Below are 25,787 nucleotides of genomic sequence, written 5' to 3'. Positions count from 1 at the left end.
CCCAACCTGAGCCCGAATGTTCCAATCCTCTCCATAGGCCGCAGCGCGCCATGCACATCTTTGTTGTTGGTGCAAGGACCATTGTTCGGACCAGATAGAAGTTACATTAGGATATTCTTTATTGAAGGCAGCCTTTCTCAAACTAAACAGCAATATCTGGTACAACAACGTATCAATGTCATTCCACGTTGTACAATCTGTTCTTAAACAGTATACTCGTATTCATGCATACAATACTGCTTCTTCTTTAAAGATCTTATCAATCCATGCAAACCAATAAATATATACATTAAGTTATACCATCAGATACAGGCAGCACCATGGCCCTACAAGTATTACAGCTATCTCATAGATCAAGTGACCCGGGTTTGATTCCAATGTCTAGTGCTGCCTTCATGGAGTTTGCATATTCTTCCTGTGATGGCATGGACTTTTCCCTGGGTGCTGCCAGGTGCTAGAGACATGCTGGTTGCTAGATTCATTGACGACTGTAAACTACTTCTAATGTGGGTAGTTGGCAGGCGAACCGGTGGGGGAGCAGGATGTTAATAGATATGTGAGAGAATAGGTTTTAAAGAAATAAAGTGGGAGATTGGGATTGCTCAGAGAGCTGGCATACACTTGATGGGCACAATGGTGTAGGGGCAGGCACAGTAGTGCAGCGGTTAGCGTAACGCTATTACTGCGTCAGCGATCTGGGTTCAATTCCAGCCACTGTCTGTAAGGAGTTTGTACGTTCTCCCCATGTCTGCGTGGGTTTCCTCTGGGTGCTCCAGATTCTTCCCACATTCCAAAGACGTACAGGTTAGGAAGTTGCGAGCATGCTATGTTGGCGCCAGAAATTTGGTGACACTTGCGGGCTGCCCCCAGAACACTCTACGCAAATAATGCATTTCACAGTGTTTTGACGTACATGTGACTAATCAAGATATCATATCCATGCTGTATAGCTTCATGAGAGATATTATCCATTCTAAATTATATAACTAATTTTTCAGCAAGGTACTTACATAGTTGTACATTTAAAGAAACACAAAGTTTATCAGTTTCATGGTCTTTTTGTCTATATAACTCTCACTGCAAGCTCTGTTTAACATCCCTGTAATAGCTGTACTAAATTATCTCCATAATATTCAGTCCCTTTACAATCTCTTCTGTAGGTTGCACCTCAAAGATTTATTTGAGTTTGCTTCTGGTCACCAGTCCTAACATCTTCCAATACCTCTAACAAATAAGTTTATTCTATGTATTTGACACACTGCTAAATATCATGGATTAAAACAAAACAAGTGTCTACTTTGGCCTCTTGTAATACTCTTCATCTTCTTGCCTCTAATCTCTTTCAATCTAGCATCCTGTTTTCCTTTTTCAGCTCTAGACAGTGCATCCCCTTTTTCCTTTCTAGCCTTTAATGCGAATCCATCACCGCTTTCCTTCTTAAGGCATGTAACTTGGACTCTGCCTTCACCAAAACTCCACTCATAGTCCTGTTGTACTGGAGCTCAGCATAATGAAAGGGACCATGATCTGTAGGATCTTCCATTGCCCTGATTATGAATGAATCTGCTTGGCCATAATTTTGTTTGCGGCTTCTTTTGTGACTAAGTGCTCTCAGTCTGAAGTTGCAACAGGTAATCTGAAGGATGGGTGCCAGAATCCATTAAACTTCCTTTATTTTATCATCATCAGACCCTTGGTCATCAACTTCTTCCACACTCTGGCTTCAGAGTATTGACATTTTTCAGTTTGGAATCCATGGTAATGTTTCTAGTCCTATCTGCATTCCTGGAGTCCGGACTGTTTGGACCACACTTGCCTTTAACTTCTGATTTCCAGCAGCTTCTCCACTCAATCTCAACCAATGCAGTTTGTGTTAAGTTTAGGCCTACTTTTCACATTGGTAATGTCTATTGTGTCTGTATCATCAGATCCACAGTGGAAATTCAAGACACTTCCAGCCTACGATGGCATCCATCATCAAAGTTCTCCACCATCTGGGCCATGCCATCTGTTCGCAGCTACCATTGGGCAGGAGGTACATAAACCCAAAATCCCACACCACCAGGTTCCCTTCAACCATTTGGTTCTTGAACCAACTGGCAAAACCCTAATCACTACAGTTTAGCAAAACTATGACTACTTTGATCACTTTGCGCTAAAAAGGACTTTGTTTTTTTTGTTCTAATTGTGTTCTTGCTTGTAAAAATTGTGCATAATTTATGTTTTTCTTGTGAATGCTGCTTATATGATGCTATGTGCCTGTGATGCTGCTGATGCATAAGTTTTTCATTGCACTTGTGCATACATGTACTTGTGCACGTGACAATAAACTCAACTTTGACTGTGACCTGCTGCCACTCAAGATCAGTGATTATGTCTAGGTGTCTTTGTGACTATGATCTCGCTCACACTTCCGTTTGGGTGTCTCTCTGGCAGCATATTTGCTACATTCTGTCATTTTTTTTTAGTGCCTACACCAATGACATCCTATCAGAAAACTCTTGAAAGTAGCTGTGGGTCAAAATTTTCCACCTCATCTGCAATAAGTGCCTTCAAATTTAATTGAGTTTGTGTCATTCATTATGAATGCAATAACCAAGGATCGAACCCTCACCAACCCCCCACCCCCAGCTCACTTCTATACCTCACTCCAATCCAATGTTCACAGCCACTTCATCCTTAAATTCAATGAACAAACGTTTGGTCAACTTGAAAGCTGTGTGTAAATTCTAATATCCACGGTAGCTTTGAAGTCTTTCTTGAGATCAACCAGCATGATTTTGGTGAATGATTTTTAACAAACATTCTTCTGCAATCACTTCCTGAATTGTTCTCCGCTGTGAACCTTCATCAATTTCATTCCGATTAGAAGTGCAGCTTGAATCATCTTTCTGAGCAGTTTCTTCTACTCTGCTGGCTCTCTCAACCACATGGAATTCAGTTTAACTTTCCCCTCTGAAACATTGCCTTGCTCTAATATGTAGCTATTGACCCACTATTTCCTCCAGCTAGCTCATCCAACTGTGGCCTGTAACCCTTGTCTACAAGCATTTGGTCACTGTAGACCTCTCAAGCCCACCTGACTAGTGGTCTATTCATGTAGGACTGTCACAACCTGGAATGCATGTGATCTATGCCTCCTCACTGATGTAGGCTACGATCCTTTGAAAAACATCTCTCTCAATCCAAGTGACTTGATCCATTCCTTTCCCAGAATCTTTGGTGCACACTCACAGCGTGTAACCATGGCAAATAACTGGAGTCAACCATCCACGCCAGCAGGTCATTTAATCAATGGCTCTGAGGAATTCTCCCAAGTAGGTAAACAACAATGCAACGTGCTGGAAATATTCCAAGTTCACAAGTTGTTCCATCTTTGAATGATTTGCTGCTGTCTCTAGACACATATTTATAGTTGCTCCCTTCAATCTTAAATGTCAGCCATGATGTTGTTAAGTGGTGCAGAAGGTGAGGAGGGCCAAATGACCTGCTCCTGGCTCTGATTTCTTATGTTCATGATCTTATGACAGGAACAACAGGTCATCTTTAATGGGCATTCTGGAACCGTGGAAAACATCCAGCCAGGTGACCTATAGCCAACCCACCTTTAATACTTGCGTTATCTGCTGGCTTCTTGCCCAAGCTACTTGCAGCATCCATGTGACTCAGACAAGACAACGATGACCACGTTTGTTTCCTACCTATGTCAAAGACTCATGCTACGAGCAAAGCTGTCTCATATCCTCATATTTTCTTGCTTTTCAGTCCACTGTACTAACCAGCTTCGCTTGAATTCTTTCAATTACTTCCAACAGTGTTGGACTGAAATGTCTCTTTGAGATTTTTACAATGCCCTCATAAGACCTTGTCCATGGTTCGTGGCAATGGTAGATTTGTCAACTTTGTTTATGCCTCCAGCTCAACTGCCAGCAGCAACATTGCCTTCCTCTTCATGTATCATCATGCTTTGCTGTTCTGTGTCCTTTTCAAGGACTTCAGTGTTGTGCACTCTATAGAACAGCACTGCACGTCCATGTACAGGGAGAACAGCTGAGTCTATGTGCACTTTGTAACATTTCTGCCACTAAAGTATCCGGCATTGTCTACCTCCAATAAGAGAGAGTTTAACCAACTATCCTTTATTTATGATATTAAATCAATGTTATCATTTTCACCAAGTTCCCCATTATCAACATGGCTCAGTTGACCAGAAACTCAGCTAAGCCAGCCAATAAATGCCATGGTCACAACAGCAGGTCAGAGCCTGGTGACCTGTGGCAAGTGACTCACCTGACACCCAAAGCCTTTCCACTATCTGCAAGGCACATGTCAGGGGTCCGATGGAATAATCCCTCCTTGCTTGAACAAGTGCAGCTCAAACAGCCCTGAAGAAACTTGACACCATCCAGAACAAAACCCATTTGCCTTGCACCCTATCCACCACTCTGAACATTCATTCTCTTTACCCCTACAGCACAAGGTAAGATGCACTGTATGTACTTGCCTAAGCTAATCTAACATTTCCCTTCAAACCCATGGCATCTACCACTAAGAACAAGGGTAGTGGGCACATGGGAACACCAACTGCAGGTTTCACTCCAAACCTAATTTGAAAATGTGTCATTGGTTCTAAATCCTAGAACTCTTTACCCATCAGCGCTGTGGAACTAGCTTCACCAGTTCCACTGCAACAGTTCAACAAGGCAGCTCATACCACAAGGACTATGCATATCCATTGGGATTCCAAACTGATTTTCAACTTTTTAGAACAAAACTAACTGTAGCAACCTCTCAGGACACTGATTAAAATTGCTTAAGCTTAGCACTGATGGGATCAAAGCTGAAATTTTCCTGGTCTGCAGGTCCACTAACAGATGAGATAGAATTCCCAAGTCTAATATATGTAATCTTAAGATAAGATATCTTTATTAGTCACGTGTATATCGAAATACACAGTGAAATGCATCTTTTGCATAGTGTGTTCTGAGGGCAGCCCACAAGCGTCGCCATGCTTCTGGCGCCAACATAGCATGCCCACAACTTACTAACCCAAATGTCTTTGGAATGTGGGAGGAAACCGGAGCACCCGGAGGAAACCCACACAGATACAGGGAGATCGTTAAAACTCCTTGCAGACAGTAGCCGGAATTGAACCCGGATCACTGGTGCTGTAATAGCATTACACTAACCGCTACACTACCGTGCCTGCCCATATGCCAAAAATCTTCAGACATTTTTGAAGTGTTGATTTGTTTCAATATTTACAATTAAACAGTCAAAAAGAAAATTGAAATCTAAATGTATTTTGCTATTTGGACTGCTTGAAAAAAAGAGTGAGAGGCTGATAATAAGTATTGCCAAAAACACTGCAAGGCTATTAAAGTTAACCAATTAATAATTTGCACATTAAAGTTAATTGGAGAGGTTACTAAAACAAAAGTCTAATTGCCATTCGCAATTTAGCTTTACAGCCATAAAACATTTTAGTCTGTAAATTACTGACCTTCACATAATTATTCTTAAATGCATTAAATTTTCATTTAAAGCAGAAACAGAAACACTTGTTTCATTATATAGAAGAGCTGAGGTTGGATAAAGAACCTAGCAACAAAGATGCTCAACTTGTAAATATCATAGATGAAGTTGAAATTCATCAAATTTAAGGCAAATTATTAGCTTGGTTTGAAAACTAGCTGAGTAGCAGGAGACAGAAGAGGGATAATAGACAAGTATTCAAATTGGCATTATCGGGCGATCAATGTCCTGCAAGATCTCTACTGGACCACAATTATTCACCTTAGAAATGATTTGGACGATAGAATAAAGTCACAAACAAGGATAGGTAGCATTGTAAGCAGTGTAGATGGAAGTAATAAATTAAAGACATTAAGAATAAATTGATTTAATTAGCAATTACATGGCACATTTCACTTAATGCAGAAAAATGGCTGTGGTTGTAGGGGGTCATTCTCTTTGGACCTAAATGGACAAGAGTGGTGCATTTTTTCAATTGGCAAAAAGTAGTAGCAATCAAAATCAAGAGAGACATTGTGGCTGTTCTTCAAAATGTAAAATTATGCCAGATCAATTGTTAGCTTTTAGTCAGAGACTGATAGATTATTTTTTAAACCAATGGCATTAAGGAGTTTGAGGAAAAGATGGGAATACGAGGTTAGGTCACAGATCAGCCACAATCTCAATGACTTCGCATACAGGCTAAGTGAGTTACTCCTTTCCCATACCCTTAATTTTGAATGGAACTAACAGCTTTAAAATTATACGGAGAAAGTCCAGCACAGATTTTCAAACTAGTAGAATAAAAAGGTTATAGTCTGAATATAGCATGTTCGTTATTAAATGATGCAGTTTCCATTATGTTAAACAACAGGCAAGAGCTAGCCAGGAGGAAGCCACTGTAAAGTTCAGCAAGAGCAAAGAATCACACTTGGCTGTGATGCTTGCCCTGATTTGCAGATACATAGTTGTTATCAAAGCTGATACATGAAGAACGGTCACTTGAGACAAACAATGGGGAACATTACGAATGTATCCCAGCAAAGTTCCATCACCTTCAGTACAAGAAGGGAGAAAATGGATATAGAAACAGGATGTTAAAGCTTTACATTTCTCACGCAAATACAGAGTTGTAGTCCAACTGTCATTTGTAATAGACCAACCCCTACCAATAATACACTAGCTACTACATTTGACAATGCTTAGGACATCTAAACTAGTAGTTCCCAACAAAAGATCCGCATTCATACTTTGTAAAATACATGCTCCCACATCAATGCCTCATCAAGTTATGAATTGGGGTTCTCCTGGGCATTGCCAGAGAGTTAGCAGCCTTATGGCTGGAACAGCTCGCAGGTTGAGTAAACTTTTATTTGTTTTACTTGTTTTTGTGAGCTTTCTAACTAAATTACCTCAATATTGTTAAAGCTTCATGGACCCCATATAATCTTTGTCGTCACCATCCCCAACTATACTAAGAGGATTAGGCAACCCAATTTTATAGCTGCTCTAAATTTTTTTTATCTAATCTCAAGTTTTTCTTAAAGAAGTGTTAAATATACAAATGATTAATGTTTGTACTACAGAGAATCAGCAAATATTTAGTAATATTTAAAAATAATAACTTCAAAACAACCATACCTTGATATCCGAGGTTTCACAGTTTGTAAGTGAGGGGATTGTGTAGATACGGACAGAGGATATGATGAAGGACTCTTGTATTCATCTTCATTGTCCTCATTAAACACTCTTGATTTTTCAGAGTTTGTCTGTAAACTTGTGAATGGATGGGGATATCTACAAAAGGAAAACTTACATAAATAAAACACCTCACTGCAGAGACATTATTCAGCTTTAAATTTCAAATTTTTTTCTGATTTTATGTAGCTAAAGCCACAATTGACAGGATCTCAGTGAAGCGATCAATGAAAGGAAGAAAAATAACCACCAAACGAAGGCATCCCGAATTTTCTCATTTTAAAAAGGAAACCTACTTGACATTGACGAGAGGCATGATATTGATACGGTTTATCCCACAATCCACAGCACAATAATGGTAGAGCAGATGGTCATTCACAGCACAAACAGGTCAAATTCACATCTTGCCATGAAGCATACTCAAAACAGCCAGCTCTATGTAATAGCTCAGTCTTTTGTTAAAAATTAACTCAATGCCCGAACATGGGTATCAAAATAAGACACGTGCAAAAGTGTGATGGAGCTGTCAGGAATCAGTAGGACACAATTTCTCCACATTGTGTATTCTTTGAACTTTGACTTTGGGGCTAGGGAAAGGAAGAGATGAGACCTCCAAGGACAAACCATCTCCAGCTGTCTTCACCATCCTTGGAGTTTATAAATATTAGCACTAACAGAGCCCTGAAGCAAATTGTCTATCTGCCTGTCTTCTTCAATACGAATCTGCCAAACTGGATTTAAGAGGGGAAACAAAAGAAAAATTGACTGGATTATTAAATGGATTTATACATGCTTTCCTCATAGATCCTGTAGATTGAAGGCAGACATTTCCTGCATACGCTTTATTGTGAAAAGAGCTACAAAATCAGTTTTTCTCCTCTGTGCTTCACTTTGTCTTCCTTTCTGCTGAGAGAGTAATTTTTTCTAGTTACTGAAAAACAAAGCCCTGGTCTTTGATAATGGCTTTATTACCCATGAGTTGTTCCAATACAACCATGTTATGGGATTGGCAAGCAATATAGGAAATTGTTCAGGTCTGTACCTCTTTTTTTATATAAAAAAGACAAAATCCTATCCAAGAATTAATGCCCTGTCAGTCTACTCTCAAATCATGAGCAGCATAAAACTCAGAGTCAATCAATCATGCCTTAGTCATAGCACAGTAAGTTTAAAATAGATTGTGAATGCAATATTTTTTTCTGTAAAATCAAAGAATGGTTCTGATTCAATATATGTATTCCCATCATAAGGATTAACAAACAGCTGTGCACAGCTTTTATTGTAAAGGTTACTTCACATTAAACAATAGCATGTGCATTATTTGACAGTCTAAGATACATGAATGTGCTGGTCTGACAATATTAGTTATTCTGTAGGGATATCCACTTATTTTGCTGTAGCAAAATATAGGTTTAGAAGATTAATTCTTAACTCTATTTCCTCAGGAAAACATAGACCTGGAGGAGTTATATCAGCATAGCTGATCTTATCTTATCTGACCAGAAGTTTATCAATATCTATATTTGTTAATGTTATTTGTAAAATAGATTGTACATTGGAATGCATTTACAATCTATTAGATTTTCCCCCACACACTTTCAATGTAAAGGAAACTCACTCAGCTCCCCTCCCCCCCACCCCAAGGAAATAATTCATGCTAAATCATGCTTCCTCACACAATATTTGCCTTTCAGCAACTCACAAAAAGTAACCAGCTTTTTAATGTGCAAGTAACACAGTAAAGATGGTTAAGCTGCTCAAAAGTGATGGCCTTTGTACTTAATTTTGCCTGCACTGAAATAGCTTTCCAGGAAGATGTCACTGAGTGATCCTGGGGTCCTGAATGGTTTTTGTCCTTCTTGGACGCAGATATAATTGCACGATCATAATAGCACAGGAGGCAGCCATTCTCCAACTGCTCAAGCTTGAGGTTCTAAACTTATGGGCAGCTGGCGTTGCAACAAAATGTACAGAAAGCTGAAAATTTCTTTGAATGAAATTAACTCAACATAAAAAAATAATTAAACTGGTGACTATTTTTATTTAGTAAAAATCAGTAATATATCACCAAATATTTGGGAGGAAATGAACCTAAAAACATTTTCTTTTGATTATTGTGAAAATTGCTACCAATGCCTTTCTCTAATTACTGACAAGGCATTTAAAAATAAACCGCTGTGGTAGGCCTCAAGTTGAATACAAGCCAGACCAGGTATGGATTGAAGATGGGAAGGAATCAAATAGACTTTTTACAGCAACCTGCTAGTACTTTTCTTTTTAAAATTCCGATTGATTTGAACATAAATTCAAATCAGCTGGCGTGGTGCCTCTGGGATCAGCAATCCAGATCTCTGCATGCTAGCCTGCTGAACTAACCACTGCGTTACTGTACCCTTAATATAGCAAAAAAAAAAGCACTGAAGCCCTAATTACACTCAGTCAGCTCCGTTGGGCAGACTACATCATTGTCACACCCAATATTGGTCACCCAAAATAGATATTCCATTCCGAGCTCTGCACAACTAGAAGTTACCAGACAGAGGAAAAGGCTTTGCCTGAAGTCTATTCAAAAGGTATTCAAAGTGGTATAAAGAATCTCGAGTCCATGCATCAGAAGTATGGTGGAAAGAGCAAACACCACCTCACAAAGTTTCTGCCCACCCCATCAAATACCTCCTACCCATTTGTGATTCCCACATTGGCATCAACAGCCACCTCAGAATTCACACAACCGGAATGGAAACAAATCATCCTTGATCCCATGGGACTGCTTAGAAGAAAATGATGATAAAAGACAATGTTCCAATTTATTCATTCTTTTTATAATGATCATTTATCATGGTAATTATTAAGATGTGGGAAAGCACCATAACTCTTAGTATCAGTGTGCCTGATGGAGCTACATTTTTATTTTTCATCAAAATGAAGGATAACTTACTTTGTGCTGTTGGGAAATGCTGCAAGTGTTGGTGGCGGCGGAGACTGTCGTGGAGGTGGAACATCATATTCATCAGTACGCAAAAGTCCATTGGTGATTGCCTATAAAATAAAGCAATAATTATTTATTTCTAAAAAATCTACACCATCTACCATTAATATAATTATATATTAGCTATCAAATTCACCAGGAATTAATATTTAGGAGCATTGGAACAGAAGCCCTAGAAGCTTGCTCTGCCATTCAATGAGACCATTGCTAATCCCTGGCCCAATTTTAAATGCCTGCCTATAGAATTGGTCATAGATTTGCTATCCAAAACTATAAAAGGAAAATTAACAGGAGTAATTTTCATCCAGACAGATCATTCCATACACAAGTACACTAAGGTAGTAAAAAGGAAATCAGAATGCAGAATATAGTGTCACAGTTCCAGAGAAAGTGCAGTGCAGGTAGACAATTGCTATTGGCAGAAGAGAGCATTCCAAACTTCCATCACATTTTGCTTGTAGAAGCAAAACCAAACTTCAGAACTAAAAGACCTGGCTCTTATTCTCACGTTACAGCCTTTAGCTCTAGACCCTTCAACTATTGGAACAATTCCCCTCAATATCTTAAAAACTTTGATCAAATCATCCTTTGACTTTTCATAGAACAGAACCATTGTTTTGTCTTCACTGCAAGGCCAATTAATCATTTGTAAGGTGTGGTGGCCCGAATTCTTGCAGTATTCTTGACATCATCTTTCAAAGCTCTATTAGACTGTAATATAACTTGTTTATTCCTGTCCTCCAGGTTTAAAGACCAGCATTCCATTAACTTTCCTGTCCATGACATTATATTGATCCATTTCTCTTTCAGAGCCTGAACTGCAAAGGGAGTGAAGGGATTTTGTGTATTTATGACAATGCCCTTGCTAGTGGTTTTGGTCAGCTTCAGGGAGAGTTGGTCTCCTTTATCCAGACTTCCGACAGACTCTGCTGTTGGCATGCAGAGTCAGTCCAAATGACCAGATGCAGTGCTTTACTGCCGTGGCCCCTCCTCCCAGTAAGGAGAAGGGAGGTGTCAGAATGGAGTGGGAGGGAGGCTCATTCATGCTGCCCAAGTAAGGCCCATTGTCTATTATTCCAATTATGGAAATGGCTTTTGGATTTTTGCCAGGCGTAGGCATAGTCTGCCTTGGGGGCAGGCAATACTTGGTACAGGATCATTTCTCTCAAGATATCTTCCAACTTCCTGCTTAGCCTGGAATTCTGTTTGTACACTCAACAATTTGCTCAGATCTCCGTTCTTGATTCTTTGGATGGATAGGCACTCTCCAGTAAGCTAGCTGCTCCCAACATCATATAAATTATCTATGTACTCTTGTCCATTTGCATATTTTTTTTCTGTAGTTCTTTTATCTGTTTCTACACTTCTTTAGTATCTAACTTACCTCAGCTTTTCTTCAAATCAAGTTTTAGCTGCTGAATTTCCTCAGCGAGTTTCTCAAGCGTGCACTCATGTCTGCCACACATTTCTATACAAGCCTCAGTTCTAACAATAATTTCTGCAATGCCATTGTCTCTGATTTCACGTTTAATGTGCACATACACATCTCCCCTTTCAGGAGGAATTTTAAATTGAATCCTCCCATCTCAGGAGGAACAGCGCTCTCAGGAATTCTACTTAATTACTGTGCACACCTCTCCCTTGGGAAACAGTTCCCTTTCAGGAACTTTTCAGAGAAACCCATACCTCCGTCTTCTGGGAGTGACTAGTAACAGTGTTTACAGCAGCAATATCTTTCCACCTTAAGGTTCCAGGCTACTAAGCTTGTTCCCTAAATACTCACTCTCTTGACACCTCACTTCATTGACTGACTAAGTCTATCAGCTCCCATGAACCAACAATACCACACAATCCAGATTCTGTACTTCCAACAAGAATGGATTACAAGATTTTCACTCTATCTCAATTCAGATTGGGTAAGGCTGCAGAATAATGTGGTTTACTGGACCATAAAGAAACATCATAGCAAATGAACGTGCAACCCATAACCAATGTTGGCCCAGTTGCTCAGCAGACATGCATGGTTGAACGCTTCAGTTCTGGCAGCAAGCAACAGGATTGCATTCTTTGACCATCTTCTGGAACAGATCAATGTGCTAAGCCATGGCAAGCTACCAATAGTTCCATTCCAAGCAATGTAATGGCTGCTCTCCTACTTTTGCCTTATGTACTCATATTCAAAAGATCTGTCAGTATCCCATCGGTCCCATCCAACCTTAATTGCAAGCAAACCAACCACAAACCTGCAGGTACCCCAGTGGGCTGGTGTTCAATGAGTTAATTGCCTTGCATCTTTCACAGCTTTCTCAATTTCTGGCCTTACTCAAGTTACCTCACCAAATCTTGTTTGAATACCTCCCCAGATACAGTCTTGTCCAAGTCACTCGTTTAACTAAATTAACACATTGTCAATCTGGGTGTATTGGTACTCGGGTTCTTTCTACATTGTTCACATCTTATCTATGCAGAAATGGGCTTTAAATGGACATAGGTTATTGACCAATCCAGAGATTGAGATGAAGATGTCAAGATAGGGAAATGCCCAGTATGGACCATACAAAGGTGGAAAAGTTACCGAGATTTGAGTTCTGTACAATTCTAGGAAGCAGCATATTATAGTCATCAATGCAAGGGAAAATGAATTGAGGGAGGGCCCTGAATAGGACTAAAATAAAGACTATTTCACATATCAAACTGATATCCTTCCATTCCATTCTAACATCCTTCCTCCACCCCTCCCCCCATTGACCACTGGTGGAAAGCCCTCCCAAAAGTGCCAACTGAAATATTTGAGTCCTGATCTTGGAAAATGAATCAGAGTAAGGAACAAATACTTTGAGTGCAATGGTTCCATCTCACCAGCAGCAGCGAAGATTAAAAGCAAGGATATCATAAAGCATTGTGGGATGAAGGATAATGTTATATTATTCCACCCTTTGAAGCATACCAATTTATGTGATTGGCACATAACAAAAAACAAGACTGAACTTGGCTGAGCACAGAAGGTGGGGAAATTCCCCTGCACTCTGCAACAAATCTAATAAGAATTTGCTTATGACACAATTGCACACAGGGGTTTCCCCCCGACAGGTTTTAAATACGGGACTTAAATGGAGAGCTTATAGGGTTCAAGGATCAGTTAAATTCAAGTATGAGACAAACCAGTTACCCAATAACTAAGGATGTTTTAATGGTTACAATTCTGAAATTGCTGTCAATATTTCTCAATTTTATGGCAATGAAGTTATATTACAAATTCAGACATGCATTCCATTTCTTGGCAGAAGAGGGGTGTGAAAACATGAGGAGATAATTCCACATGGCTTGAGTTTGATTTTGTTAACTATTGCTCCATGAAATTGTTTCATTGAACAGCCAGTTCAACAACAAAATTCATATTGGTCATCCTTCATTAAAGTCACAGGTCTAACTAAAGTAATTTTATAACAAATTGTTTATTTTAAAAAAATCATGATTATCCAAAGGTAGCAGGCAAATTTTGCCTAGCAAAATTCCACAGTCTCAATTGAGGATGGAATATTGATAAAGACACGTTGAGAATTCTTGGCTTACCTCTGAATAATTCTATTGGCTATTCTTCATCCAGCTACACATGTAGACAGGGATTTCATATAATGTGTGATCTGAAAGGTGGTAATTCCAACATTTCCTCAGTATTACTGCAGTAATACTGCAACTAAGAATGATATCAGCTGAACTAAGTTGATGTTTGCTTCTATTCAGAATATGTAAAATAGGAAAAAGAGTTGGCTAACCAGTCCCTCAAGCTTACTCCACTATTCAAGAAAGATCATGAATGATCCAGCCTTGGCTTCAGCACCACTTATCTGTTCTCTCCCCTTAGTCTTCAACTAATTTGTAGTTCAAATGTCCATCGATCTCCATCTTGAATCAGTCTGCCTCCCAAGCACTTTGGGGTACATAATTATAAAGATTCACAACACTAAGAAATTGCTTCACATCTCTGTTTTAAATAGATAACCTCATCTTCTGAAATTATGCCTCCTAGTTCTCGATAACTCCACTATAGGAAGCATTCTCTCAGCATAACATCTCATCAAACCCCTCAGGAATTCTCCTGTTTCAGTAAGATTACTTCTCATTGTAACTCCAATGAGTATAGGCCCAATCTACTCAACATTTCTTGAAAGAGCAACCCCTTCATCTGTTGAATTTTAACCTGGTGACTTTCTCTACACTGCCTCCAATCGAAGTACAATAAGATTTATTTTTTATAATCTGCTATCTGACTATCAGCGATCCTGATGATTTAGCATCTGGCTCACCAGATAATGCTTCCCACATTCCCTTCAAGCTCATCAGGAGCCTGTTTACTGCACACCCTTGAAACTGAGTCCACTGGACTACTTATAATAGTGTAATATCTAAAAAAAAGTGAGAATTAAAACATGTGGAGGTATTGATAGGAATAACATACTGGAAAATCTCTGTTCTTAATTCTTCAGACAGATATGCATTCTCTAGTAAGCTAGCTGCTCCAAACGTCATATAAATTATCGATGTACTCTTGTCCATTTGCATATTTTTTCTGTAGTTCTTTTATCTGTTTCTATATTTCTTTAGTATCTAACTTATCTCAGCTTTTGTCCAGCACCAAGTGCCAAGTTTGCTGGATTATTGGAGTTTACTGCATATCTTATCATTCCCTGAATATGGAGGCCAAAACTAAACAGCACAGCAGGTGGGGCTTCACCAGCACCCTGTAAAGTTGCACCAAACCTTCCTACTTTTATAGTCCATATCCCTTGCAATAAAGGTCAAAATTTCATTAGCCTTGCTAATTACTTGCATCTAACTTTTTAAGTTTCAACTACTTGAACTCCAGATCCTTTTGTACTGCAATATTTTGTATTCTCACTTGACTTAATAATTTGCTCCTTCATTCTTTCTTCCAAAATGGATAACCTGATATTTTCCCACATTACACTCCATCTGCCAACTCCTTGCTGACTCACTTAACCGAACACTCTGAAGACACTGTGTCCTCCTAACATACTGATCCACCCACCTCACTACAGAACACTCTCTCCCTTCTCCCGTCTATAAATAGTTGAGGCCCTGGCATTGATCTTTATGCCATTCCACTAGTTACTGATTGCCAATCTGAAAATATCCCATTTATCCTAACCTTTTTTCCCCGTTAATTAGCTGCTCCCTTATCCATGTCAATATACTGACGTGGATAAGGGAGAGGCTAACTAATCTTGTGCCATAATGTTTTATGTGGCACATTATCAAATGCCTGCTGGAAATGCAAATACACTACATCTACTGTTTCCCCTTTATTAGCCCTGTTTGTTCAGTCCTCAAAGAATGCTAGCACATTTGTCAATTTTAATTTAAAAATTTCCATTTAAACCATGTTGATTCAGTTCAATTTTCTAAACTTCCTGCTATTGAATCCTTAATAATGGATTCTATCATTTTCTGAATGTCATATGTTGGATTAATGAGCCTATAGTTTTCCATTTTCTATCACTCTCCTACTCCCACCACCTTTCTTGAATAGTGGTGTTACATTTGCAGTTTTCCAATCCTCAGTCTTCTCCATAATCGAGGAAATTTTCATCAATCACAACCAATGCAAAGATATCTTTGCAGCCACTTCCTTTCGGACTGCAGCTTGCAGACCATCAGATACAGGGAACTTGCCAGCCTTTGGCCCCATTAGTTTGCTTTATACATTCTTTCCTGTGATTGAGACAGTTTTAATGTACTTCATCCCTATAGCCTCTTGACTATGTATTATTACTGGGATGCTTTTAAGTGTTTTCTACCACAAAGACCAATCCAAAATATTGACTGCTGTTTCCAAGTCTGTAAAGGCAGGACCAGTTGGCCTCTTAAGCCAGGAAGCACTGCAACAGAGATTAGTTCTGTTGAAATCTGATATCTACATGTTCTGATCTCCAGAAGGATTTAACAGAGAAGAGTAAGGAACCATCTGCAGATTTTTCTTCCTTTTCTAGTAGCATTCACACTTACAGCAGAAACTATGTAAGATCACATTTTAGAATATTCTTTACCAAAGGAGCAGAAATAAAAATCACCCAAAATATGTCTAATTTTGGTTTGTATCGGGCATCAGAAATACAGCTAAAACTAAAGACACTAAGAGCAGGAAATGATAATTAAAGAGCCTAAATATAGTAGATTCGCAAGATAATTCACTAAAGTACTAAGTAAAATAAGTATAAAAAAAACAAGATGAGTCAGTATGTACATCTCCACCCACAGCAAATCAAATATCAAACTGCATTTTTTGGGCTTAGGAATTCATTACAGGAATTAAATAATATATTATTCCAAACACAGAGGTCAATGGCCCGACACACTAGCTATGTCCAGTATAGACATCAGGAATGAAGGTGATGCATTCTAAATAGACCTGTCTACATGCAGCCCTAAAAGTGGTATTTGAAGGGACTACTTGTTGCCACCAAGAACAAGTTTTTCAAAAATCTCATCTAAACCCTTAGGAGCTTCAAGAACAGCTACTTCCCTTCAACCATTAGGTCCTTGAACCAACCAGCAAAACCCTAATCACTATAGTTTAGCAACACTATAACCACTTTGATCACTTTGAACTAAAATGGACTTTGTTTTATTTTGTTCTAATTGTGTTCTTTCTTGTAAAAATTGTGTTTATCTTTTTCTTGTGAATGCTAATTATATGATGCCATGTGCCTGTGACGCTGCTGCAAATAAGTTTTTCGTTGCACCCATGCACACATGTACTTGTGCATATGACAATAAACTCGACTTTGACTTTATGCAGAGCCAAGTAAGGAGCAATGCTAAGGAGGCAGCCAGTCCCACCACTAGCAATAGGCTGAGAAATTTTAACAGAAAACTTCAGGTTTTAAAATTTGGTAAAAATCCATTTACCTCAGGTGTTTCTCCTCCAAAGTGCAGCTCAAACCATTGCTTTAGTTTGATTCCTCCCTTTCACACCCTCCAACCATCATTCACCCCAGCCCCCATGGTGTACAACAATACAAAACTGTGAAGTTTGATCCTTAGGTTATATCATCTCAGAGCAAAAGGTGATAAGGAAAAGGAGGATTAATTAATTTTGACTGTTTACTGGATGATTTTGAAGATGCTATAAAGAAATGCATTCAATAATTTATTTTGAGCATCATTTGGGTATAGGGTGCCTGACTTCTGCTTTTGTGCTAGAACATAAGGAACAAAAATTGTCTTTTGTGGGCAATATAATAAATTGCTCACTACATATTTAAGAGGCAAGAAGCAGATCATGGTTATGAAACTTCCTATACAAAACACTGGTGTGATGATTGCTCATGGGTACATTAAAAAGTTATTCTATTGCCGCTTGTTTTGTAATTGCAACAATTGTGCAAGCAGCTAGCATTTGATCAAACATGCTTTGTCTAAAATACATTTCATGACGCAAAACCTGAAGACAAAAAAAAGCTCACTGCTAGCTGCATAATAGTCAGTAATATAGTCTTTTAGCATGCATTTTCATTAATGGATGCATACATGAACACATACACAATTCTTCACTGTAGCAGTTAAGCTGCCAGTCAAAACAAATGCTTGCATTGCAAGAACTCAATTTGTAGAACCAGAGAAGCAAAGTGAAAGAAATACACAAAAAAAACTAACATTAAATTGTCAAAATGGCAAAAGACAGCTGCAATTTAAAGACTTTTTTTGTTATCCTGTATTTGATTTATTCCCTCAGAATTCCACACATTGGAGGCCTGTAGCTAAAATCAGAATATTTGTTTTGGTTGACTGATTTAAGAATATGAAAAGAACAGAAAGCAAAGCAAAAGAAACCTAAAATAATTCCATCAAATTTATCTGAAAGCAGAGCTCCAACCAACCTGTAATGACATTATGGTCTAGAAATTTAGTCATGTGACATGCTTCTTGTGCACCAAATTATTAAAGTGCAAAATAAATTTAAAAATATAACTGTCAATTCAGTTATAATATACCAATGGTCCAAATCACTTAGCATTTTGTGAATAAAGCCTCGTACTTATTTTTGGTGACAGGTAGGTTGAGGGAGTCATTTAAGAGATGGCCATGACCACTCCAAAATTCTCTCCAGGTGTCCATCTGTGCCACCACGATGTCCAGCTGAGTGTTGGAGAAATGGAATGCCAACTCCAGTGATGATGCCGCCACTCTTAAAATTAGTTCTTCCATTGCTACCTCGCTGCTTCAGGTAGGACTTCCAGTTGAGAAATGGTACTTTAAGAGCACTACACATGGTAAGTTGGCAACTCACATAACATTTACACTGTTATGCGCAGCTAATATGCTTAACCATACTCTGGATGAAGGGAATCATACCACCTTGAATGCTAGGCATACAAGAAAATCGCAGCCCCAGATGAATCTGCTGTGAGACCCTTACACAGTTCTGTTAATAACTGAGTTTTATGTACAATTTCATATAATAATACAACATGGAAACAGGCCATTCAGCCCAACTCATCCACACTGGCCAGTGGGCACCCCTCCATATTAATCCCATCATGCAGCACTGGGTTCACAGCCCTATATGCCTATGTGATTCAAGTGCTCGTGTAAAAACACTTCTTTTAAGTGCTGTCAGCAACCCAGCTTCAACCACTCTTTCGGGCAGTGCATTCCAGCTACTTGCCACTCTCTGGGTATAGGTGGTCTCCCTCACATTCCCTCTAAATCTCTTCCCCCCTTACTCAAAACCTATGTTTTATTTGCCTCTGATATGGGGAAAGGCTTCCTGAAGTATACCCTATCTATACTACTCATAAATTTATATATCTCAGTCATGTCCTCCCATTAACCTCCTTCATTCCAGGAAAAGACCTATCCAGTCTCTCCTCATAACTGCTCCATCCCAGACAACATCCTGGTGAATCTCCTCTGACCCCTCTTTGGCACTATCACATCCTTCCTAGACCCTGGTGACCAGAACTGCATGCTGTACTCCAGCGGACATCTGAGCAAGATGTTATGAAGTTAGAGCATAACCTCCCTACTTCTGCATTCAATGCCTCAACTAATGATGGCCAGTAACCAGAATGCTAATGACATTATCTACTTGCTAGATTCCCTTCAAGTAGCTATAGACTTGTACTCCAATGCCCCTCTGTTTCTCAATACTCCCTAATACCTTGCCATTCATGGTGGATTTCCTAACCTCATGAGAGCTCCCAAAATGCATCATCTCACATTTGTCGAGATTAAACACCATCAGCCATTTTCAGCCCACTTCACCAAAACATTGATATCTCTCTGCAGCCTAAGACTACCTTCCATGCTATCAACAACCCTGCCAATATTTGTGTCATCTGCAAACTTATTGATCTTGCCTCCCACAAGACAAGTTTTTCACTGTGCCTCGGTACAAGTGACAATAATAAACCAGTACCAATACCACATCCACATCTAAGTCATGTCCTCTCATTACTTCTGAACTACAGCAGATACCAGCCCAGGCTGTCCAATCTCTCCTCACATGATAACTTACCCGTTGCAGGTATCAGTCCAGTACACCTTCTCTGAATTGCTTTCAACATCCTTAAATAAGGAGACCGATTTTGTATGTAATTCTCTAAATATGCTCTCATCAATCCCCCATGTAACTGAAGTATAACCTTCCTATTACTCACTGTATCTGCATTCTAGCCTTTTGCAAATCAAGCACTACGAAACCCACATCCCTCTGCATCTAAGGGCAAAATAGCTGGCTTGACTGGCACCCCACTCTTCAGTGTAAATATTTATTCTCTCCACCACCAGCACATTGTGGCTACAAAGTATATTATCTGCAAAATTCAGTGCAATTACTTCAACTGTACGACCCATGATTTCTACAACCTAGATAGACAAAGGCATCAGGTGCATGGGAACACCACCATCTGCAGTTTCCCCTCTAAATCACACATCATCTTGACTTGCAAAATACATCATTCCTTTATTGTCACTGGGTTCAAATCCCAGAACTCTTTCCAACAGTATTGTGGGAGTACGTTCTCCAGAAAGACTGCAGCAGCTCAAGAGGACGCTTACATCCGAAAAGTTAATTAAAAATGGTGACAATAACTGCAGAAGTTTCTATTCTAATACACTCAAAAGACATTAATAGCAGGAGTTGCAAGATTACATCAGTCCATCTTTTGTACAGTAATAATGGTGAAGTTGAGATCAACTGTAACAACTCTGTATACAGTTAATAAGAAAAATTGAGGAAATCCGGAAGCTATTGGCAGCATTTTGCCACTATGCAGGTTGGCTGCTTTCCATTGCTGGAATCTTTATGGAACTTGGTTAAAACTTTGCAAGTGCTTTCCTGCACTGTTTTTGATGAGAGAAACAACTGCAAGAGCCTTGGGTAAGAGTCTGTTAATTTACAAGAGACATCTAGGTTGGTCATTAGCTTAAAAATACCGCTTCAATCATCCTCAGATTTTTAAAAAATATTCCTTTAGTTTATTACTTTGGATGAATAAGACAGTTAAAGTTTAAGAGTTTTGGGTATTTTTGTTCAAGTTTTTGAATGCCTCAGAAAGAGTGAAGTGTTTTTCAAAGATTCAAGTCTTTGACAATTTTAGCCAAGCTTAGAGAAACTTGGTTGCCATTTTTCCCCGATTTTGTGGGTGGGTCTGGTTTTGACCACTCCACTAGTTCCCTCAGCCATTCACAGACCCTTTTGATATGCAAGGCCTTACAATGGAAAGAGCAAGACCATATTGTTCATTAGTTAAATTCAGTTGCGAGTACTGTCATCTCACCACTAACTATATAACCTGTAGTAATTAATTCACAAAATGAATGACAAGTAGAATGCATGAGGAGAATATTGTCTTTTGTAATTGGAGCAAAGCATTAATATTATTTACAAGAGCATGTGCAGAGGTAGAAAATGCAGAATGTTCAAGTATGTGTCCTGAGGTTTAACTAAAGTGTCATCTTCTTACATTTTCAGCATTCCCTCAAAATTGAGGATAGAGTCATAGATTCATAGCGCTATACAGCATGGAAACAGGCCCTGCGTCCCAACTTGTCTGTGCCAACCAAGTTGCCTAACTGAGTTAGACCCTTTTGCCTGCATTTGGCCCATATCCCTCTAAACCTTTCCTATGCATGTACCTATCCAAATGTCTTTTAAATATTATTATACCCACTTCTACCACTTCCTTTGGCAGGTCATTCCATATATGCACCACCCACTGTTTGAAAAAGTTGCCCGCCAGGTCCATTTTAAAGCTTTCGTCCCTCACTTTAAACCTGTGCCCTCTATCCTGAGGAAAAGACTTCGGTTATTCACCTTATTTATGTCTCTCATGAATTTGTTTTATAAACTTTTACCAGGTCACCCCCTCAACCTCCAATGCAAAACTTTCTTGCCTATCCAGCCTTTCCTTATAACCCGAGCCCTCCAGTCCCGGTAATATCCTCGTAAATCTCTTTTGCATCCTCTCCAGTTTAATATATCCTTCCTATAGCAGGACGACCAGAACTGTACACAGTACTCCAAATGTGGCCTCACCAATGTCATGTAGAGCTGTAACATTATATCCCAACTACCTGTTCTCAATATTCTGACCAATAAAGGCAAGTGTGCTAAACGACTTCTTCACCACCCTGCCTGTGTCGCTACTTTCAAGGAATTATGTACCAGCATCCCTAAGTCTCTCTGTTCTACAACCCTCCCCAGGGTCATATCATTTACTGTGCAAGTCCTGCCCTGCTTTGCCTGAGCAAAATGCAACACCTTGCATTTGTCTGAATTAAACTCCACCTGCCATTCCTCAGCCCACTGGCCCAGTTGATCAAGATCCCATTGTAATCTTAGATAACCTTCTTCACTGTCCACTTTATCAGCACATTTAGTGTAATCCACAACATTACTAACCATGCCACCTACAGCTTCATCCAAGTTGTTAATATAAATAGCAAACAACAGTGGACCCAGCATGGATCACTGCAGCACACTGCTGGTCACAGGCATCTAGTATGAAAAACAAACTTCCACCACAACTCTCTGTCTCCTACTGTCAAGCCAATTTGTATCCCATTGGCTAACTCGCCCTGGATCCCATGTGACCTAACTTTCTGGACTAGCCTACCGTAGAGTACCTTGTCAAAGGCCTTGCCAAAGTCCACATAGACAACATTGTCTTGGTCACCTCTTTAAAAATCTCAGAAAAATTCAAGATACATAATTTCCCTTGCACAAAGCTATGCCGACTATCCTTAATCAGTCCTTGCCTTTCCAAATGCATGTAGATCCTGCCTCTCAGAATCCCCTTCAATATCTTACCCACTACTGATGTTAAGCTCATCAATCTGAAGTTCCCAGACTTTTCCTTGCAACCTTTCTTAAATAAGGTCACAACATTACCCACCCTGCAGTCTTCCGACACCTCACCTGTGGCTATCGATGATACAGATATCTAGTATTATTCCAGTTAATTCTACTTCCTGCACTATAGGACGCGATTGCACTGGACAGGGTACAGAGATTCGCTGGGATGTAGTGTTTCAGTTATGAAGAGAGACTGGATAAGTTGGGTTAATTTTCCTTGGAGTGGAAGAGGCTGAGGGAGGACCTGGTAGAAGCATACAAAATTATACAAAATTAGGCAGGCACGATAGTGTAGCGGTTAGCGTAACACTATTAAAGCACCAGCAACCTGGGTTCAATTCCGGCTGCTGTCTGTAAGGAGTTTGTACATTCTCTTCGTGTCTGTGTGGGTTTCCTCTGGGTGCTCCGGTTTCATCCCACATTCCAAAGACTTACGGGTTAGGAAGTTGGGGGTATGTTATGTTGGCACCAGAAGTGTGGCAACACTTGTGAGCTGCCCCCAAAACACTACACAAAAAGATGCATTTCACTGTGTGTTTCGATGTACATGTGACTAATAAGGATATATCATCTTATGAGGGACACAGACAGAGTAGATGGTAAGAAACCTTTTCCAAAGCATAGGTATTTAAAAACAAGCAGGCATAGGTTTAGTGCAAGGGTTAGAGGGACCTAAATAAGAACTTTTACCTCGCAAAGGATAGTTGGAATCTGCAGCTCACTGCCTAAGTGGATGGTGGAGGCAGGCACTCTCACATTTAAATATCTAGAGAAGCACTTGAATTGCCAATGCATAGAAGGCTATAAATCAAGTTCAAGTAAATGGGATTAGTATAGATAGGTACTTGATGGTAGGCAGGGACATATTGGTCCAAAGGGTCCGATTCTGTACTCTATGACTGATTCTTAGAATATAATTTAAATATTATTGAATTTGGTGATGAAGTTTTTATGCCTTGAGAGACTACAATTTATGCCTAAAATATGTCACATTCAATTTTTTGACTTTTACACATGTCCATGTTTTAGATACTTATGCTACCCCACAACGTTCCTATGAATACATGACTAGCATTTACAGTAGTCCAACCTGCTAATTCAATCAATTAAATGAATCAATTATTTACACTCTTTGAAAACATCCAAGTGTATTCATTTTGTTTTGAAGTGCGTGTTGTGCATTTACAGTTTCAAATTATCTTCATAAATTTGTTCCAACCTGGCACCAGTTACAATTATATTTATAAAAACTACAGTAATAAAAATTCAACATACTACTCCTAGGAACAGGAAGAGACCATTTAATTCCTTGAGCCCTTTAAAATCATTCAGTTAGAATATGATTGTTCTGTATCTTGTTTATGTAATGTTTGATAACCTTGAATGACTAAAATCGATTAATTTCAGATTTCCTATCACCATAACTGCACTAGCTTTCAGAGGGAGATAACTGAACTTCCAAATAAAGAATTGCTTCCTCACATCCACCCTCTTTAGTCAGATGTTACTTTTATGTCCATTTGTTCTGGAGTCCACAACAAAAGAAACAGTTTCTCCCTAGCTTCCCTGCCAAATCCTTTAACAACCAGAATCACTGCAGTTGTTCTACTCTTGAAACTTTATACTGAAACAAACACATATAACACAACTTGTTCACATAATTTTATGTATTTGGCCCAAGTATCCCTCTGGTGAGTGGGGAACTAGGCCTCTTCTGCTAGAGCTAATTCATGCTTCCTGACATGAGTACTCAGAGTGAACTCAATCCTCTAATGAGGAATAATTAGATATTATTTATAACTAAAAGGACTTCTATTTTTTGGTACATAATCCTCCCTCCCACTTCACATGTGGTTTTATTTTTTTCTTGTAGCTGCACTCCAGCTTTATGTGACAACTCTACTTGGACACCAAATATATGCTTCTCCATAGTTCCTGAGCTCGTCATTTAAAATTAATTTATCTTTCATTGATTCAAATTAATTTCATCACATCATCCATTTTAGTAATTTTCTGTCTGGAACTTGTGCAGCAAGAGTAGTTTATTGCTTAGAAGTATGATTGGCACCAATATTATATGTAGTTTCAGCTTTCTATAAATCAACCAAGAAAAATAAACAGATCTATCACTTGATAAAAGCAACTCTATTTTATATCTTACCTTTGTACTATCGTACGCTGTATCTTGGCGCCTGCCAGGTTTGCGTGGAAAACTTGGATCTGTAAATTGCCAGCTCGGTCTGGTATTCAAATTAATAGGTGGTGTGTGACCAGATTTAGGAGATCGATCACATCCAGACCTGCAATCTGCTGACGTGGTAGAACTATGTGCATCCCTGGGACACCATGCTTCATGTATTGTGTGCTGGTCCCTTATAGAAGCAACATCAGAATGATGTAGCGAACGTGCACCTCTGCTTTCTGGTGGGATGGGAGGTGGTCTCTCAGGAGGAAGAGGGGGTTCTCTGAGGGGTGGTGGTGGTGCTGGAAGAGGCTTATCCTGTTTTCGAACCATGCATGGAGAAGACTAATTTAAAAAAAAGAATAATGTTATGTAAATATGAATTTATGGTAAACAAGTATCAAAGAATTCAAAACTAATTTAACAGCAATTCATGACCAACTTGTACCTTACGTTTTAGGGTGATTAGGGGACAAACACAATTAAAAAGTGTAAAAGCAATACACTTTTGCAGAATACTTCCCTTTTAAGAATAAGTTCAGGGATTCAGCACATTACACATAAAGACTAGTACACAAAAGTTTCACTTAAGAAGTCACAGCAGTTTTATAATTTTAATCAGTTAGCCAAGAATAGTGAAGGTAATGAACACATTGTCAACCGTGGTAAATCCTGGAAAGGAAAACAGGGGAGGAGGTTGAAGTATTGTCATAAATGATAAGTAGATGATTCCATCTGGCCTTCTCTCAAGGTCCCCACCATCACAGATGTCCAGCTTATTTAGTTTTATTATTTCTTAATGTAATATGGAGTATACAGGATATGGCAAAAGCTATTATGATACCCTGCCGATCTACAGCAAAGCTTCTCATTTCCATAACCAAGACATTTCAAAACAGTGATACGATTAGCATCTATCTGACACCATATCCCAAATGTGTATCCCATACACAGAAAAACAAGAGAGTGGAAGTTCAACTCTCCAGGCAGTACAGCACAAATGGAGTCACATCAACTGTTTG

The 25,787-nt window shown here is 39.1% G+C and overlaps 1 protein-coding gene across 1 annotated transcript in view; it reads right to left on the bottom strand.

Moving 5' to 3' along the window:
- Nucleotides 1-25,787, bottom strand: part of cblb (Cbl proto-oncogene B, E3 ubiquitin protein ligase) — a 148,498-nt gene that overhangs the window by 10,807 nt on the left and 111,904 nt on the right. Inside the window, exons 10-12 of the mRNA XM_052014292.1 lie at nucleotides 24,745-25,110; nucleotides 10,151-10,251; nucleotides 7,156-7,311 (exon numbers count right to left, since the gene is read on the bottom strand). Of these exons, the coding sequence (XP_051870252.1) occupies nucleotides 7,156-7,311; nucleotides 10,151-10,251; nucleotides 24,745-25,110 (623 nt within the window). The remainder of the gene's footprint in view (nucleotides 1-7,155; nucleotides 7,312-10,150; nucleotides 10,252-24,744; nucleotides 25,111-25,787) is intronic.

The sequence above is a fragment of the Pristis pectinata genome, chromosome 4 (genome assembly GCF_009764475.1).
Source record: "Pristis pectinata isolate sPriPec2 chromosome 4, sPriPec2.1.pri, whole genome shotgun sequence".
Taxonomy (NCBI): domain Eukaryota; kingdom Metazoa; phylum Chordata; class Chondrichthyes; order Rhinopristiformes; family Pristidae; genus Pristis; species Pristis pectinata.
This window is presented reverse-complemented; position numbering and strand designations above follow the sequence as displayed.